Source organism: Dicentrarchus labrax, unplaced genomic scaffold (genome assembly GCF_905237075.1).
Source record: "Dicentrarchus labrax unplaced genomic scaffold, dlabrax2021, whole genome shotgun sequence".
Classification (NCBI taxonomy): domain Eukaryota; kingdom Metazoa; phylum Chordata; class Actinopteri; family Moronidae; genus Dicentrarchus; species Dicentrarchus labrax.
This window is the reverse complement of record NW_026136719.1, coordinates 23,249,300-23,268,150: the sequence shown is the minus strand read 5'-3', so window position 1 is coordinate 23,268,150 and position 18,851 is coordinate 23,249,300. Positions and strand designations below refer to the sequence as shown.

The following is an 18,851-nucleotide window of genomic DNA, read 5'->3' as shown; positions in this document are numbered from 1 at the left end:
TTTCCACTTGATTATAGTGTATAAAAGTACAAATATAAATATCCATAATATGCCAAATATGCATGATTTCACTGTAATTACAATTACTACATTATGAACACAGTTTTGATTGCACTCTCTGATTGTTGGAATTTGGGATTATACATAAATACAATCAAAAAATGCATCAAATACTTTTCGGACGTATATACATATTATTATACATATATTATATTATATTACATTATGAATACAGAACCATAAGTTGTAAATAGCAGGAAGTGGCCTGTGCTTATGCTTTCATATAGTGGGGCAGACTCATACTACTAAGAATTTGTATGGCAGTGACTGTAATTGGATCTCACACCTTTTTGTCCGTAAGTACTTTGGTCCATTTCAGTGTGAACATTGCAAACTAGTCCAAATGGAAAATATCTCTTATGTTTACAACATAATATTGACAGAGATGACTTCTGCCCCAGGCCACAGGTGCTTTATTGGCAAATGGTCAGGATCACACACTGCTACGCTGTGCATTAGCTGCACCCTAGTGCACCAAAAATAAACTGGGACAGGGACAGGGTGGGGTTGGTTTCAGGGATGATAGAAATGGGGGTAAATTGTAGAGAGAGAGACAGAGAGAGAGAGGGATCTCTTTGTTCAGGCACAGATCTCTCCAGTCTAGCAGGCCTCAGTGTGCGTGGTGAATGGCCGTGATCTGCTATGCTCTTCTGTTCGCTTGATTGGTCTTGAGCTCACTGTCCGCTGGCTGAGTGCGAACCCAGAGTACCCTGAGTGCTAGCCCCTGTCCCCCGGGACATGCTGCAGACTCTGATGGGTAATTTCATTTATTTTTCAGTCTAAAATATTAATCCCTGAGCCACCCCTGGAGAGGAAGCATTGCACTCACTAAAACAAGACTGAGACAATCACTCCACAATTAATAACACATGAGTCTTAAGAAAAAAGAATGGGCTGTCCAGCATACATAAAAGGCTCTCCTCTTCTGTCTGTGACAGTCAAGTTACCAGGCTGTCATCTGTCTTTGGAAAAAGAGGTGACATGCTGGGGTCCTTTTAGTTCAAATCTAAACTATAATTTTGATGGGTGAAGTATCAGTTCTACACCACAAGTGAAGTAGTATGAGAGTAGGAAGATTAGCTACCACTGCAGCTAATGCTACCAAAGATAAACTAAATTAACAGCCAAACAGATAAAAAATAAACAGACTTTGAGACTCTGAGAACACAGTTGTTTTGCAGCTTGGGAGATTTATATATGTACCACATAAGCTTTTTAGCCATGTTAGCGGTGGCTCTGGGGAAGTCCATCTATCTGCCGGAAGGTCTGCCCACCACTTTGTTCCAGACTGAAATATCTCAAGATAATGGATCTGCACAAAACTTTGTACAAAAATGAATGGTGCCCAGAGGATGAAGCCTGCTGCATTTGGAGATCCCCTGAATTTTCCTCTATGACCACCAGCATAGCACCAGTTGGTAGAGTGAAATGTCTCTACACTATTGGATGGATTGCTATCAAACTGGGTATAGACTTTTATGTCCCTCTTAAGATAGATTGTAATATGTTAGAACATGTGGCAAGGCCTTTGTTCAGACAATTTGATAGAAACAGTAAGGCAATTTGAAATGTTCCTCCCAACAAAACATCTTTCTTTGTTGCAACACTTCCATTTTATTGTTACAGTATTGTTGCATTACTGTGTGCTCTGCCACTACCTCTCTCAGCATATGAGAGGAAACTCTACTGGCTCATTGATTAATGCTGATTGTCCCTGGTTGTTCTTAAATTCTACATGGTTTGGCACTTTAAGGTAGAAAAACATTCAATCTCCTGGGTCAATCTTTCTTATAAAGGCCAAGAGTTCTTTATAATTTGAACTCACTCGGCAGGTGAGTGTGAGACGCCCATTGAGACTGTGTGTGCAATATTCAGCAATACAAATAAACTTGACTTGATTTGGGTTGTCCTGACTTGACTTGAGCCCTGTGGCCTGAGTGTACATCCCAGTGACCATGTTTCTGTAAAAAGCCCCACTTGTGTCTGAGAGCCAGATTTCCCACTATGCCCTTGGGGTAATATTGTGGCCGCCGTGGAGCCTCCTGGTGCCCTATTGTGGTTTGCAGGTGAAGGGGAACAGATGTTGACAGGAGCCCACTCTCTCCTAACAAGGCCCAATGCACAGAGCACTCTGTACCTGAAATAGCCCAAGTGGTCTGGGCTGGCTATGCTAGCCTCGCCATGAGGGGGGTGGTAAGAGAGATAGTCGGGGCATGACAGAAGCCCATGCAAACTGACGTAGTGTCAGAGAACATGCTTGTTTTCTGCAGGATTCACCAGATCCTAAAAGCTTTTTTGCCCTCATATTGATCCCAGAGCGCCTGCGGTCAGATGGGTGTTGTGTGCCAGTGTGGAGGGGCTAAGAGGCTGGCCCCGAAGATGCTCCAGGGCTACTGCTCCAGATTAACTGTACACTGCTCGGGCACCCATTTCACCTGATGTTACACCGTTAGAGACTTTTTGTTCCACATAATTATGTACATACTCTATGCTGCACCTCTCTCCTGGTTTGTCATGCTGCTTTCTCAAGCAAGCACCTGGCATTGTGTGTATTCAAATATGCTATATTTTCAATGATACATAATACAGGATTTTTGTCTTAGATGCCTCCATTTTCAGTTTGTGAAATAATATTTCATTATGTATAATGACCTACTGCATTAATCTCACCACAGGTCATTTTGCAGTCAAAATTTGTATCAGAAGGATCATAGATTGAAAATGATAGTTTTCTTTCTTATTTTCTTAGTTCAGCTGTATAGTATTAAACAATTTACTAATTAGGTGTCTCTTAACTCAAAAGACATGATGAACTTCTCCAACAACCAACTCATGATAGCAGCAGTTTCACCAGTACAGTTTCAGTAGGTTGTGACCCAGTCACTAAAATCCAAACTATACTGTACCTGCAGTGGAGTGAGGCTCCCTGGAGTTTCTCTGGCCACCCTCATCATCAGACTCCCCAGGAGTCAAGCCTTCTACAACCTGAAAACTCCTCCCCTGTTTGCCCCATACGTGGTGGATCTGCATGGCTGCTTCACGTTCTGCAGCAAGGTCTAGGTCCTGCTGGGCCAGATGGGCTCTCAGCTGCCGGATCTCAAACTGGAGGTGATCGGTGTGTATGCATAAAAAAAGAGAGAAAAGTGGAAGCAGGTTGATTGGAAAGTAAAAATGGAATTAATTTAAAAAGGATGAGCAAAGGGAAAAGGAAAAAAGGATGAGGAAAGCAGGAACAGAGAAGAGCAAGAGGAGAGGGAAACAGAACGGTAAAGGAAGGAAAGAGAACAAGGTAGGATGGAGTGACACTCAGATACAGAACATAAGCACAGACAAACAAAGCCCATAAAAATAGTTAAAACCGTTTTGATTGGAAACAATGTTGAGATTTTCTCAAGACCACACAGATCATACTGAAAAACATCAAGAACAATTACCGTTACTGTTTGCATTACCTAATTATATGTTGGATGCTCTGTGAAATTGTACGCTTCACGTGTGATGTACAGCTGTTATATTTCAAGGTTTTAGCCTTAAGGATCTTGTCCATTGACAAGAAACCATTGCAGCAATATATTTTGTGAAAGGAAGGGAAGAATAAATGAAGAAAATAAAAACAGCAAAATATGGAAGCAACCAGTTTTACTAAATATGCATACAGGGAATATGTATGACTCTTGTTCCAACTGTATTTTTAATATACCTTCAATCAAATACATTTTGACTGAGGTCATATATGAATGTATATATGTGAAGGAATACTAGTGCCTTCAGCTATGAAGAGCAATTTGATTAATGAGAATTTTTAGAAGGATCTGACCTTTTCCTTCTGATAATTCCAGACATATTATGTCCAGTGTCAGATCTGAACTTAGTTAATTGAGGGTTAAGTCTTTATCATTATTTATTGTAGTCTGCATTTTCCATATGAGAGCATCAGTGTGTGTGTGCATGGCAGAATCTTGAGGAAATGTGTGGAAAAACTGGAGCTTTTTGTAAGGTACTGCTGCCCTCCACTGGTGGCAAATGAACTGACAGTTTCATGCTTGTGTGGCCTTAATCATAACAGTAGTATAGTAAATCATTTACCATGACAAATCTACAGGCTATTTTTATTCAATAACTGGATTGTTATATGACCATAATATAAAACAATGAGTAAAAAAAAGAAACTTTTTTACTGATTATTGACATTCAGTACAATATATGTCCAAGCTGACTTTAAACTTATATTCTACTCACTTTCTGTCTTTTGAGTATGATACACCCTTTCCCTGGGTTAAAACGTGGCTGTAAATGTTTTGAAGTCGTGTCGACCGTGATACAGTACTGATGCTGTTTGTTGTGCTGTGCATGAGGGCTCATATACTGCTCTTGTGATAATATCCTCAACTTTCAGTGGATGTGCTTCATTTTTTACTCTTTCATAAACACATTTTGTGGACATGTATGGGGAAATTCAGCCTGGCAGTAAGGTTAAATCTAAGGTGTTTTGGTACTCACAGCCTGTTCCTGGCAGATCTGAGTGAGACGCTCAAGCTGCTCCTCTCTCACAGCCTTGGTCTTCTCACACTGCTGGATCTCCAGTTCCATCTCAACTTTGACTTGTAGCACATAAGCTAACGTGGAAGAGAAAGGACAGAGAGACAGAGTTTTATAACAAAGACAATAAGAATTGTGTAGATTACCAAACTATATAATTTAATGATCTGAAAAGGATTGCCAGGTACATTAGGAGGCATCAAGACTTACTACGCGAGAAAAGTTCCTTAGATAAGACAGCTGGTTACGAAAATCATAGGGCAGTTCAAGGTCAAAGGTCAGTGTTGCTGGACCATTTGTCCTTTGTCCCACATGTGTCTGTCTTCACTTATGCAAACCTCATTAATTACTGGTTACTAGTAACCTTATACCTGTACTGAATGAATGTAGTTAGGTGCTGAAAATGTTCCACAGGGATCTAGTTTCAACTGACTTGAAGGCATCAGAAAGTTTTAATATATTTTCAGCCCAGATTAATACTGTGAACATCCCATTCTACTTCATCTACTGGGTTGACATCTGGATAAACTAAAGTCACTGTCCTGGAATGGTCTTTCGATGATGTAACAATGGTGGTGTCATTGGGGTAAAACATGGACGAGGCTCAATGTTTGAGTTTTAAAAACACATTTTAAAAAGTTATCTGTGTATATTTATGGTTTGATGTTATTTAAACAGGAAAACAAGACAATCTGTAATACAAAAAGCCAACATTAAAAGTTTCTTTTGTGACTGTTACTTTTAGGAACTGTTGTGTGTGTCTAATCTGCAGCTCATTTACAGTTTTTCCCAATTCTTTATTTAACTTTCATTGACCAGAAGCCTTTTGTCACAATGTATTTTGGAGCAGTACACAACAATATTTGAATGTATGTGACATAGATACAGCCTGTCCAGTGAGAATGATAATAACATTTTGAGACAGTAATGCATTCAAACACTACTTTGTGTACCAATATGAAAATCTTTCTAGTTGTATACTCTTGGTGGTCACTCGGTCATCTGAGCTTCACCCTCTTGTTGCCGGATGTGTCTTCACTCTTCAGTGAATGTACGAGTGGTATGTCTCACATGACCTTCTTCTTCGTGTTGCCAGCACACTTTGGTCAGCCCTAAATTATCTCTCATCATCGCTCGCCAATCAAGCCGCAGCTGATTGGTTGTGTTTTTATTACGTCTTGATCAATCAGTAACTCCACCTCTTACAATCTGACTGCACATATTATTTATACATGAAACACTTTCTGAAGCCGGGTGGGATGGTGTACCTAAAAAAAGGATAGTGAGAGTAAATTTGGATACCTGTTGTCATCACAGGTGGCAGACAGTCAGTCCCTCACACCTCTCTGTGATCACATTTGTAAGTCAGCCACATGATATCACACATACTCTGTATCCTGATGGGGAATGTTGCTATGGACAACATAAAGAGGTGAAATTGAATCAGTAATTATACTCGTCCTATTACTATATTTCTGTTGTGATTGTAGTTCGAACCATTAGGAGACTCAAATGCCGACTTCGTCAAAACATTGGGAGAAAAATGAAAAGCTTTTCTGGTACTGAGGGGGGCAGAGCAGAGCACACAGCCATCGCCACATGCTCCTTGTATCTATTTATAGTTATGTTGGAACACACACACACATTTGCAAAAGTGGGGACTCAGAAGGGGTCAGTTCAGTCAGAATTCAAACGGGAACAAAAAGCTCAGTCACAGGTTCATTATTTGGCCACACAGTGTGCATTAATGATACTTTTATGCTCCTGCGTATTGTATCTGTGTCAGTATGTGTTTGCAGGCGTGCAGTGTCGATTGCATGATTATACTATGTGTGTGTCTCTGTGTGTGTGTGTGTGTGTGTGTGTGTGTGTGTGTGTGTGTGTGTGTGTGTGTGTGTGTTTGTGTGTTACAACATTACTGACAGCTGCTGGCAGCACATGCATAACAGTGTAATTCACACCACGGCTGATCCCACAACTTCACAGAGGCCAACAGAAGGCTCTGCTCCACTCTCTCCTCTCACCTCAAGTCAAGTGTTTCACTGCTCAAAAAAACCTGTTCCACTTACACCAACCCACAAAACCCTGTCTCTCTGCATTTTAAACTGATGTAGGACTTGGCATGGATCAGTTTTTCTGTCTGTGAGTATTGTGCCATTCGTATATTACCTCAGAAACCTTTCTCATTATCATTTATTCATTCACCATTTACTGTTATTGCGATTATACTGACTTTGGTTAAATGGCTCTGTTTAAAGCCCTGTCATCATTATAGCAATGCAGAAGCTGGAATGGAAGAAATTCAGCATTTCAGGATTTCTTTTTTTTCTGGAACACCTATTTTATACATATTTGAGAGGTGGATATTTTACATCATATCCCTCCGTTAATACATTTTACTTTGTCTTTCTAGTCCTTACAAATTCTACTGCAGTTCACTTGTCTGTATTTCCACTGCCATCGGACTGACACAAATGTTGCCACTATTATACTTCAAGATAATTCTGCGAGAGACTCAATCCCTCTCCTACGATAACCAAGCCGGTCCCTCAGCTGTACGTTTATTGGTTTGAGTGTGATTTTTTTTCCTCTGAGGTGTGTTGCTGCCTGCTTTGTGAGGAAACTCAATCACTCACAAATATCAAAGTGAACAGGTCGAGGTGTGCGGCAGGAAAATCTCGAGTTCATTCCCTGGAAACCAACACTGCAGCTGCATATTAAGAAGCAGGAAACATGCTCCTGCTGAATGCCTTTCACCAGAGTAAATCAATGAGGTTGGATGCTGTATTGCATTGATTCTTGAAATTATTAATTATGTCATTATGATGTGTCCCTTTTAGCTCAATATATTTAATCTATTAAAACAATGTACTCATGTATGATTAAGAGTTGGGACTAACGCCATTAACCAGACAGGCATTTCTATGTAGGACCTTCCTGTATGTACAAAAACGTAAACAAAAAAGAATGACTGAATGTTTCCAATACAATTATATAATAACCATCTGTTTGTGTGTATTCCTCATTGCAGGCCAGGCACCTGGATGACTGTGACTGGGGAGGGTGTTAAAAATCATGAGGTTTTTATAAAATAAAATGTTTTAATTAAACCATGCAGTAGTTTCAGGCTAAATAACAACACAATGCTATTGTTTTTAATGAAAGAATACGATAATCAGAGCACTCACACTGGAAAGTATCACTAGCAGAATGATAAATATTTTTTTGAATTCATGAACAACTATCAAAATCAGCAGGGGAAAGCACCCAACAGCTGACTGTCCCTTCACTTTCCTGTTATTTCCCTTCTGTCTGTAGATTGCTACAAAGGAGGATTTAGAAAAAAGTAAAAAAATATATATATAACTGAGGTGACTGGACCCCTCATGGCACCAGGCCTGCCTCATTGATAATGAAGAGGTGAAAATGATTGGTAGATAACAGATTTAAAGGAATAGTTTTATATTTTTGTAAATATGCTTATTCCTTTACCGGTAGAGAGTTGGATGAGATGATCTGTATAATTAATTTCAGTTTCCCTTTTTGGAATGACTGTAAGAAAGACAATATTGCAAAAGCTTTATATATATTTACACAATACATAAAGCTTCAGCCAGCAGACAGTTAGCTTAGCTTAGCACAACAGTAGCACAAACCCGCTTTTTTTATACTTCTTTTTTCATACAAGATATAACATCTAACCACCTGCTGGCTGTAGGGTCATCTAACCATGGAAAGTAAATATATATTTCCTAAAATAAATTATTAGAAATGAAATAAATGAAATATTAAGGAAAACAACCCTTTACTCATCCACTGTCTCAGTGCAGCTGATCCTATATGCAGTCAGAGGCTCATAGTGAGGGGGTGACCTCCGAACAGATATCGAACCAGCCAGCATTAGCATAGGGGAGAACAACCACTATATTCATTATGGCCTCTCTGAATCTACTTAACCAGGCCCTTAGAATCAATACAAGTTAGAGTAGCAGAGTGGCAGCAATTTAGCATGAGGGATGATCAATAGCTATTGCTCTGAATAGTAAATAATTTGTATAATCATGGAGAGAATGGGGTCGTTTAGCTCCTTCAAGGCAAGCTGATTGTTATGCATCTGTGTAGTCCTTTTAAGTTAAGAAAGATTGGGTATTTCCTTGAGTCACTCCACAAAATGAATAGGTCTCACATACAGGCTAATAAGACAACTTTGGACACAAGGTTTTTGCCTGCCTCACCATCAATGATCCTTTTGACCCTCCAGATGCGTAGAGTGATGATGAGGCTGATGGCATCCCAGGGGCTGCTGGGCCCGTTGGCCACCGTGGAGGCCACCATGGGGGCCAGGGACAGCACGATGACAGCACCATCAAACACCTGAGGGTGTCATACACACAGACACATACAAAATTCAAATATGTGCAAATGTTGTACCATTGGCCCCTGCCAGAAAACCCCTGCATAACCCTGGCCCTGAACTTGTAGGCTAAGCTTAAGTTTATTCACGCATGCACAGTAGGTTACTTTAAAGGAAGAGTGGGAATTGTCCTATTCACTCAGAAACTGCAGAAAGTTAGATACCGCTCAAATGTCTGTGGTAAATATAAAGCTACTGTTGCATGGATTTTGTTACCTGTAGCTTCATATTGTGTGGTCTCAATATTCTTATCTAACTCTCAGCAAGAAAGCAGAGTTTATTTTCTAAAATGTTGAACCTTTTCTACAACAATTCAATTTAAACTCTGGGGAAAACAAAAAAATAGATAAATAATATTGGAACAGGTTGCCAGATTGAAAATAATATCTGACACTGACAAACACTGAAAACTGGTCATCAAGATCTGCCAATAAACATGAAACACTTACCTCAACTTTGTTCTCTATGTAGTCCCAGATCCCAAGCACTACGATTCTGAAGACAGTCTGAGACAGACAGAGAGAGATGAATGAAGGCATTAAAATAGATAGGTGAGGGAGTATGCTGATACATATGAAAAAAAAAACTCTTGTGATATTCTTAGTCTTTTGAGTTGTCATCACATCCAACAACCTTTGTCAAGATGTGTGAACATAGACTAAAAAACTGAGAATAGGCCTATGTGGTACTGTTTTCGTCCTCAAATACCTTCATTTTTTTTTCAGATAGAATAACAACTATGGTAAAATATATACAGCCAGGCCCCTTAAAATAGCCCAAAATCAAAAGAATATTTGTATTTGATTGGTGTAAAATATGTTGCAGCTACAAAATAGTAAATACATGCGCACACACTGATTTGCCTTTGACACATCACAGAAAAATCACAAAGAAGACAGCAAACCGTTTTATAAGCATTTATAACTAACCATTTGATAAGACTATTATATCTGTGGCAAATCTGTTTCCTGGTCTTTGACCTACTGAAGGACAAAACAACACTTGCAATTTGATCACCTATCAAATTTTGCATCATGTTCTGTATATGCTGTGTGGGACCCTTTGTTGAGGGCCATTGATTTACACTGCAATTAGCATGGGGTGTCATGTACGAGCGGTCCCGCTAATCCATCATCTGGAGCGCATGTCGGACAACAGTGCTGGTGTCAAGTGAGTAGTGCAGGGACTCCACCCACATGTTAGAAACCTGTTTTGTGATTGGTGCAGAGGGACCGGTTGGTCATATGGTACATCTATCTAACACCCTTCCCAGATGACTGTTCTTCTGTGATGTCAGTGGGCGAGGTGTTTGGATGGATCGTATCACTGTAACCCCATCCCCACTGCTCATTAAGCTCAGCTTTAATTATTGCTCCCGCTGGCTCACTGGTAATTAATGTTTGGTTTAGGGCATTGGGGCTGAGGCTGTCAGGGTAATTGGTTTGCACTGAAGTGGAGGCCTGTGGGCCAAATTCTCCCCTCTCCATTTTGTTTTTCACCATTCCACAGTGACGATAAGACATTATTTTATCAAACAATGTCTCAAATTTTATTAAGACTAATTAAAATTATAGTTCAAACAATAGATATTTTACTGGGATTCCAGCCTCAAGGTAGCATTTTTTAAGCTAAAGCTAAATCCTGAATAGACAATGAGGGAAATTAGATGGCAGCCATGTACATCTAGTTCCCCTAGGCCTGTAGGCTATCTGGTTTGCATTGCTGTAGACAGGATATGATCTACAATTAAAGAAAGTTTAGTTTGGTTTAATTCAATTATGAAAACTCCTCTGATAATTTAACAAGAGACCAAGAGAAGAGAGGTAGGAAAATAACAGAATGAGAACTACTGTATATGAAGATGGTCAACAAAATGTCTTACCTCTGAAAAGAAGAGAGACAGGATAATAAGGCTGATCCAGTGGATAATGCTGGCAAATTGAAAAGCATTGGAAACTGTTGAGAGAAGAAACGACACAAATGTTAACCAAGAGGAGCGATACAAGAAAATGACCTCGCAAATAAATACAAGTTAAGAAATAAAAATAACAATAATAATAAATTCCTCTTTGTATTGTAACTGGTGCAATAGGGTGCAAATATAATACTTAACATTCTGATTTCAAGAAGGTCAAGCACAAAGAAAGAATTGTTTTCTCCTTTCCTGCCTGAATTCATTTTGAACTTTCACTCATATTGCCTCTCCTTCTGTCCATCAGCATTTTTTTTTCCATGCATCAATCCACAGCAACAACTTGTATGTTTTAATTGTTTGTATCAACTTGCCTCCTGTCTTCACCTCAGTCGTCACTGTAAATAGGAATCGGTTCGACTGACTTATCTGGTTAAATAAAGGGAAAATCAAAAAAAGACAATCTACCCATGTCCTATACCACTTATCTCTCTCACTCACTCCCGCCTTATTGCCCACTCCCCTATTTGTCTTGCGGGACTGGCAGCAGACAAAGCACTAGATTACAACCGATCTGAAGTGACTAGAGTCCTGCAGTCCCCACAGTGAGACTCAGGTATCATCAGAGCTGGATGCTGGCCAGTAATCGATGGGGATATGTGCCTGCTGCCATTGACAAGAGACTTGGTTCATTATCACCTTTCTCCATCACTCTCCATCACAACCATTTACCATCCAGCACCACCAGCTCCTCTGTGACTGGCAAGACATACACACACAGCAGTGATGGAAAGAGTGAACACTAAATGCATACACATGACTGTTTCATAAACATATCACCTGACTTTTAGGATGATTTCTATGACACTTATAAGTAATGGATCTTCAGACATGAATCTTTGTAAATTTTCCTATGTTCTGTGGTGAAAAAGAATGAGGGACAAAATTCAAAGTCACACTCATGTAAATTATCTGAGTGTGTCATTGTTAACATCTACAGTATGTTACTGTCACAGTATTCTGTACAGTAATTCATATAGTCATACAATTTAGGGTCCCTTATCCACCAGTATTTAACACACTGATACAACATAAAAATACTCCATAACAACTATAAGTACTGCATTCAAAATAGTATTATCAGACAGACTGATATACTATTATTTATGACATTATTGGATTGTGAATATTGATTACAATGAAAGACTGTGTAAGTGCATTTTATGGTTGTAGCTGGTGGAGGTGGAACTAGTCTCTCTACTTTAGATATGGTTAGGTAGTTTAGTCAGTGGTTCTAAATTTAGAGGTAAGATAGAACAAGAAAAATCTGAGGGGGAATTATATAATTAATGGGGTAAAACAGAAGAAAAACAAAAACATTGCCACAAACATTTGTACTAAATTCTTCTGACTTTAAACTAATCTTTGTTTTTTTGTGAAACGCTGGTTAGTTTTACATCTATTTGACTGAAACCATCATATAAGTTTAGAGATGGAATATCTGTTTGGTGGAGTTGCTAACAACTGAAATGTGACCAGGGGCTCCATTTAGACCACATTTTTTGTAAGAGGTCATGAGCCACAGGTTTAATATTTAACAATATGTGGCATTGGTAAGATTATCATATTCATAGTTTACAGTTTTTAATGTTAAATCACAATCAGAAAAGTAACCAGTAACTATACTTATACTAAAATAAATGCAGTGGAATACAAAACACACTGAAGTAGAACGTAGAAAGCAGCATTTAATGAAAAGACTCAAGTAAAGTGCAAGTACCTGAAATTAAGTACACTACTTGAGTGAATGTATGTAGTTACTTTCCAGGGTTGGCACAAGGGGATGTAGCAAACTGAAACACAGCTGAGAATTGAGAACCATTTTACTGTGATATTATGTCGACCACCACAGGGTATAACCTCTAAACCTTGTGTTTTTATCCGTTTAAGAATGTATAAATGTTGATGTGCATCAAATGATACGGGTAATTGATTTTGATTGATTTTTGAAAATAAATTCTCTTAATTTTGACCCTGTCAGCAGGTAGGTCACTGTGCAGGAGCCGCACCACTGGAGTTAGTAAGGATGCGGTGGGCGGATGCTCAAGGACACTACAGCACTTAACTCCCCACTGCTCCAGTGGAGCTGCTAGTGTGTGTTGCACCAGATGCCTCCCAGGTGTTTTACGAACGTCACACTGTGTATTGCTGGGGGAAAAAAATGCATGCTCAGCAAACCTCCCCTTTGATAAAAATAAAGGTTAAAATATAGGAGAAATAAACAAGTAAGTAGCCATGCACACTATTTACATTGTAGGAGTTTGGTGTCTATGAGCAGCTCCAAAGACAGGAAAAGCACCACCAGGATGACACAGGCCACCAGGATACAGTTGAAACCAGCACTGAGCAGACAGACCTGCCACAGGGCCACTCGACGGCCACAGCAGGGCTTCAGCCAGTTGGACCTGAAGAGAGCACAAAAAATGAGGTAGGTTTTTATGTAAAGTAGATTTGTATCAGTGTGGGTATTGCATTTCTAGACTACATAATACACAAAAGAGAGAGATGCAAAAGAATAATGTCAAACTTACTTTACACATGATAATAATTAGTTGTTGACAGCCTCAAATTAAATTATTTGATGTCAGTATGTTGCCTTAAAATACAGACTGTGATGTGACGCTTACATTTTTTCCAGCACAGTATGTTTAAACCGACATTGACTAATGGATGAATGTATTCTTGCACTGATTCCCAGTCTGAGTGCAATGCTCAACAATATTTCAGTGGTTTGATCATGATATGTGAACTCCCTGACATGGCCAACAGAGGGCAGCAATTTAAATTCATGAAATGTGATGTCTGTTCAATCCAAGCAGAGTTTGGTGGTGATGGCCAGAGCAAAGGGAAAGGATGTGTGGTCAGAGACAGCATTGAGAAGGAAAGGGACAGTGAAGCTCTGTAAACTAGTGACTTGACCATCAGCCGTAGCTGTGACTGGAATATTGATGGACTCCTTTTTACATGGCGAAGAAGGGAGTCACTGTATAGGAAGCTGCTTAGAAGGAAGGATTTCAGCAACATCAGTGGCCTGACACAAGAGTGAGAGTTGAGATATAAACATAAATTCAGTTGAAAATGAAAGTGGTTTATCTATGGATAAGAAAATAAATGAAACAATAACCACATTAGTTAGAAATTCACAGTCTCCAGTCTGATGAAAAATCAGGTCTCTACCTTGGATAATATACTTAGAAAAAATTTTAGGTGAGCATTTTTAAGTCTTAAAAGTTGTATTTGCAAGGTCCTGTAAGAATACATCATTTAGGCCATTAAAGTGTCTGGCAAGCTGACTCCATGCTATTTTGAAATAGCGTCTTACAGATCAGCTACTACAAGGGCTGACAGTTGGACATGAGAGAAACAATGCCTCTCACCAGCTCTCCAGCTGGAGTGGAAAGTTGGCTCTGCCCACTACCTTTCCCTTCTCCACATGCACTGGCATGGAGGAGACAGACGTTGGCAGAGCATTTCTCTCCTCTGATCATGTCTTCATTCCTTGGCGTGGTGCTAATATGAGCTGCAACGGTGGCAAAATGGCTCAATTTTCACTGTGGCTTCAAAACTGATTATGCTGCAGTCATTACAGAAGAATTTGGAAATGTTATCTTTTTGAATATGAGTTATCGCCGGTTAAACCACATCACAAACTTTTGAATGAGGACATGTTTGATCCTTTAAATTAGTTTAATAAGCACTGCATTTGAATGAGATATTGAGATATATATATGAGATATATATAGCAAATTAGGCATCTAACCTCAAGAGTACTGGAATGAAACAAATTAAAATCCTTCTTTTACTTTCATGTTGGCTGTGTAAAGTGAGCTCTAAAATGACATATTGTATGGTATTTTGATGAAATATACCAATTTCCTTCAACAGCAGATCATGTAAAAGTGTATTCTGTATATATGTGGACTGGGTCCCAATATAAACCAGTGACTACAAAAATATACAAAACAAAACATGTCATTATGACATTTTAGCAATGTTCTGTTGACTGGGCCTCATACGTGTAATTAGACACAATACCATTTTATTGATTTGGATTGCTAAAATGGCTTCCACAACCTGTTTTAGGGGTTTGTCTGACCCTAATAAAAGACCATTTCTGAAGACACAGGACATCACTGAAGAATAAACTGCAGAAGATCAACATTTTTCTACAATTCTTCTTATGATTTTCTCCCAGAGTAACACATTTATGTAGCAATAAGGGAAATGTTGTCAGCAGCTGTTGAGTTGATCACCCCACCCTCCCATTGGTTTTTCAAAGGAAAGTATTCATTCAAAGGCTGGCATGGGCAGAGCCACAAGCCTGTAAACAATGCACAGCTAATCTAATAAAGGTGTAATCATGCTGATAGCAATCATCTTCTTGGCTTTGGGTGGGGTGGCACAAATGTGCAAGCTCCAGATGGTGTAGAATCTGCTCCTCGTGAGTCTCGGCGAGACTCTGTGGATGCCAGGTATCGTGCCGACCTGAGAACCAGCCTACATGTCAACCTATGTACTGTATATATATATAGAATCACTGTATGAATATATATATTAATAGTAATTCATCTAGAGCTGTGTATTGGCAAGAATCTGGCGATACGTACCACGATACAGGGGTTGTGATTCAATATACTGTAATATATTGTGATATTGTAAGCAAAGCAATATTGCAGTTTCTTTTTTATCTCATTTTTACCACCATATGCATAAAATCTGAGTTTTTAAAAAGTTTACTTTTTTATGCAACAAGAGATCTGCTGTCTGCTATCTGCTAACACTGCTTTGAAACGCTTAGGGGTTTAAACACGAAAATCACACACTCTTGAGCTAACATTTAACCCTAAATTTGATTGCACTTAAGTAATGTCAGTGAGCTTGGTGTGTAGCTCTACTGAGCAAACTCAACTCTTGTCGAATAAAACCTATACTTTACCCACAAAGCTTGTGATTCTGCCATAAGAGCAATGGCCAAAGGACCACTGGTCACAACTACAATCCTTTTTAACTCAGTGTCCAGTCAAATATTGTATAATATTTATTTTAACAAGCATCTGCAGCAGTTAATTTCTCATGCATGCCAGCCACAAACCCCACAGCATATGTTCCTAAACCTAAAGGAAATAGAAAATCAAGCAGCTGCTGCATTACATCATTGATTTTCCCCAAGGTATGTTTGTATGCCACAAAAAATCGGTTGATGAGATATGAGGCAGTTAAGAAGATTGTGTAACTGTAAGAGCACCTAATATTTAATTTCACAATACAATAAAAGGAAGACATAATTTTTTCACTGGGAGACTTAAGTCATTCAAGTTTTTCTTCATGGGGACATTAAACAAGAAAACATAACGCATTGCTTCTTCATTTAAACCAGAACTGAGTGAATGATGTCCTTTAACTATGTATTGCTTTCCATTCAAGTAGTTGGAATTTGGTGCCCTGTTGAAGGCCACCTTGACAGTAGTTGAAAGTGAGGAGTTACTCGTTCACCCTCTCCACCCACATTTTACATGAGACTCTGGGGATTTGCACCAGTCAACCTCCAGTAATAACCTTTCTTTAACCTTTATGGATTTGTGGCTACTCCCGGCAGCACACAGCAGTAAAATGAAGGCTCGTTTAACCAATACTGAGAGAATATATTCTAAAAATGTCTCACCAACAACGGTATTTCCTCGTTGAGTCATGTTAGTGCAAGTGAGACTGCAGGCAGTTTGGGAATGTTTTATTTTTATGTTACATTGAAGGAAAAAAAAGAAAAAGAATCCATGCATTTGAGTCATCCAAACGTTTCACTGGTTCAAACAACCTCCATCTCCAGAGGTTATGGTTTAGCAAACTTCCAACATATGATTAGATAGTCCATCAAAGTGCATCTTATATCAAATGATTTCATGCTTCATTCAACTGCTGCAGGGAAGTAAAAATAAGAAAAAAAATTACCAGAACAATAAAAATCATGAGTGGGAGTAAAAGGAAGTGGTAAAAGTGAAATACTCCTCTCACAAACTTTATAAGGGTACAGTCTCCTCAGGCTTTAATGGATCCAGGAATCATGGTATAGTGCAGCCAATCACAATGAACCCCACTGAATACAACACTCAAAGAGAAAGTCCACTTTTGGGTTTATTTTACTATTTCCCTCCATAGAGTGTGCAAACCATGGCTTTTGCCCGTGATGCACAGTATGCTGACTACAAACCAGGGAAATAAATGAGTAATGTCAGTGTGATGCACAGACTGACTAGGACTAGGAGAGTTTATTTTATGGATATTTTCTCATCTAAATTTAATGATATTGTGCTGCCACGCTTCAATGGTGATAGCAAGAATAGCATCATCTTTAGAGAATTAGTGATGAATCACACTCATGCACAAATCATATATCAATAGTAGCCCAAGTTTACGCATAATCAATGATGATATAGAAAAATAGAAATGCATTGCAAAAATAGAATATTGCCAATATTTTAGAGACCCCCAAAAATCGTAAAAATCATGTTTTCAGGGGAGCTCACGTCTTATATAGAGTCCACCCTGCCTCCATACCCCCAAAAAAGCGCTATAGCCAAGATTTTAGGTACTGAGATCTTAAGTCAAAGTTACTTCACTGCGCCCCTTAACCCTGTCAGGTACAGTTTAAAAGTATGCTGAGTGGTGATTTCGCTTATTTCAATAAATGGATGTCTGTGATTAACTATACAATCCCACTGAAATAGAGGTAAACATACTTTTAAATGCTTTAGAGATGAATAGTGGGACACAATAAACCACATTATGGCCTCTATGTACAGTATAGCCTATAGAAAGACATTGTTAGACATAATGTTAAAAATAACGAAGGAAACTTCCTGTTTGCATGTTGATCAACATGATCTTTGTGTTGTCATAAAAAATGTCGACAGCTAACAACGGCAACATATTAAAGCAATAACACAATATTTTGCATAATATACATATTCACTATACTGCCTTGAGATGAGAAGTTTGATACCTCTTTCATGTCTGTACATATATGATGCTTAATATAATATACGATGTTAATTTAGGTTAGCATAAAGACTGGAAACAGCTAGACTGGCTCTATAAGTGTAGAAGTGATTGGGCTCATGGGGTTGTTGTTATTTGTTTACATCAAACTCACAGAGAAGACAAGAATACAGAAAATGACTGCTTCTGGACGACAAAATAGTCCAGAACATACATGTTTATTAGTGAGCTTAATAGGTAGGTAGTAAGGGTTTCTGGTCTTAATGCTATATATAAGCTACGCTAATGGGCCAGTGGCTATAGCTTTATATTTAGCAGACAGACACAATAGTGGTATCTCAAATCTCTACAAGAAAGTGAACAAGCATATTTCCCTAAATATCAAACTATTGGTGTAGAAGGTGTGTCTCGCTACTGAGTGGAGCTTGATCCAATAAACATCCAGTATAAAGGCAAATCACCTCACCACAAAGCATGTCTTTAAAGCCCAGGCAGACTTGAAGAAGGCATTCACAAGTTTGTCTGTCTCTGAAATGGTTTAAAAGGAAAAAATACAACATTTTACCTTAAGCACAACATTTACTAACCAACGCCTCACTTGTTCATCAAAAGGCAGAATTCTGGCCAAGATCAAATCTATCACCTGAGGATATTAAAATGAGTGAACAAGGCAATAAGTTACAATCTATCCAGCATTGCAGCCTAACTGCACAGCACAAGCCAATGCATCACACACTCTCACACACACAGATGAAGAAGAGGTGTGAGTTCACAGGTAGTGTGAAGACTCAGCTTTGACACATTAAAAACAAATTCAGTGAATGTGTGTGTCCTTACTTCATGCCATGCCAAAACTAGCCCTGCCCAGAGGGG

The 18,851-nt window shown here is 38.9% G+C and overlaps 1 protein-coding gene and 1 long non-coding RNA gene across 3 annotated transcripts in view; one reads left to right on the top strand and one right to left on the bottom strand.

Annotated features, from left to right (window-relative positions):
* The window catches only part of LOC127351663 (transmembrane protein 266-like), a 50,728-nt gene that overhangs the window by 3,349 nt on the left and 28,528 nt on the right, over positions 1-18,851 (bottom strand). For both annotated transcript variants that reach the window (XM_051379423.1, XM_051379424.1), the window contains exons 4-9: positions 13,236-13,390; positions 10,896-10,969; positions 9,463-9,519; positions 8,835-8,973; positions 4,561-4,676; positions 2,967-3,162 (exon numbers count right to left, since the gene is read on the bottom strand). In XM_051379423.1, coding sequence (XP_051235383.1) covers positions 2,967-3,162; positions 4,561-4,676; positions 8,835-8,973; positions 9,463-9,519; positions 10,896-10,969; positions 13,236-13,390 — 737 coding nt within the window. The remainder of the gene's footprint in view (positions 1-2,966; positions 3,163-4,560; positions 4,677-8,834; positions 8,974-9,462; positions 9,520-10,895; positions 10,970-13,235; positions 13,391-18,851) is intronic.
* On the top strand, positions 6,006-8,960 carry LOC127351678 (uncharacterized). The gene is made up of 4 exons (XR_007880930.1): positions 6,006-6,741; positions 7,195-7,373; positions 7,631-7,679; positions 8,861-8,960. It is a non-coding gene; the product is annotated as an uncharacterized LOC127351678 (long non-coding RNA).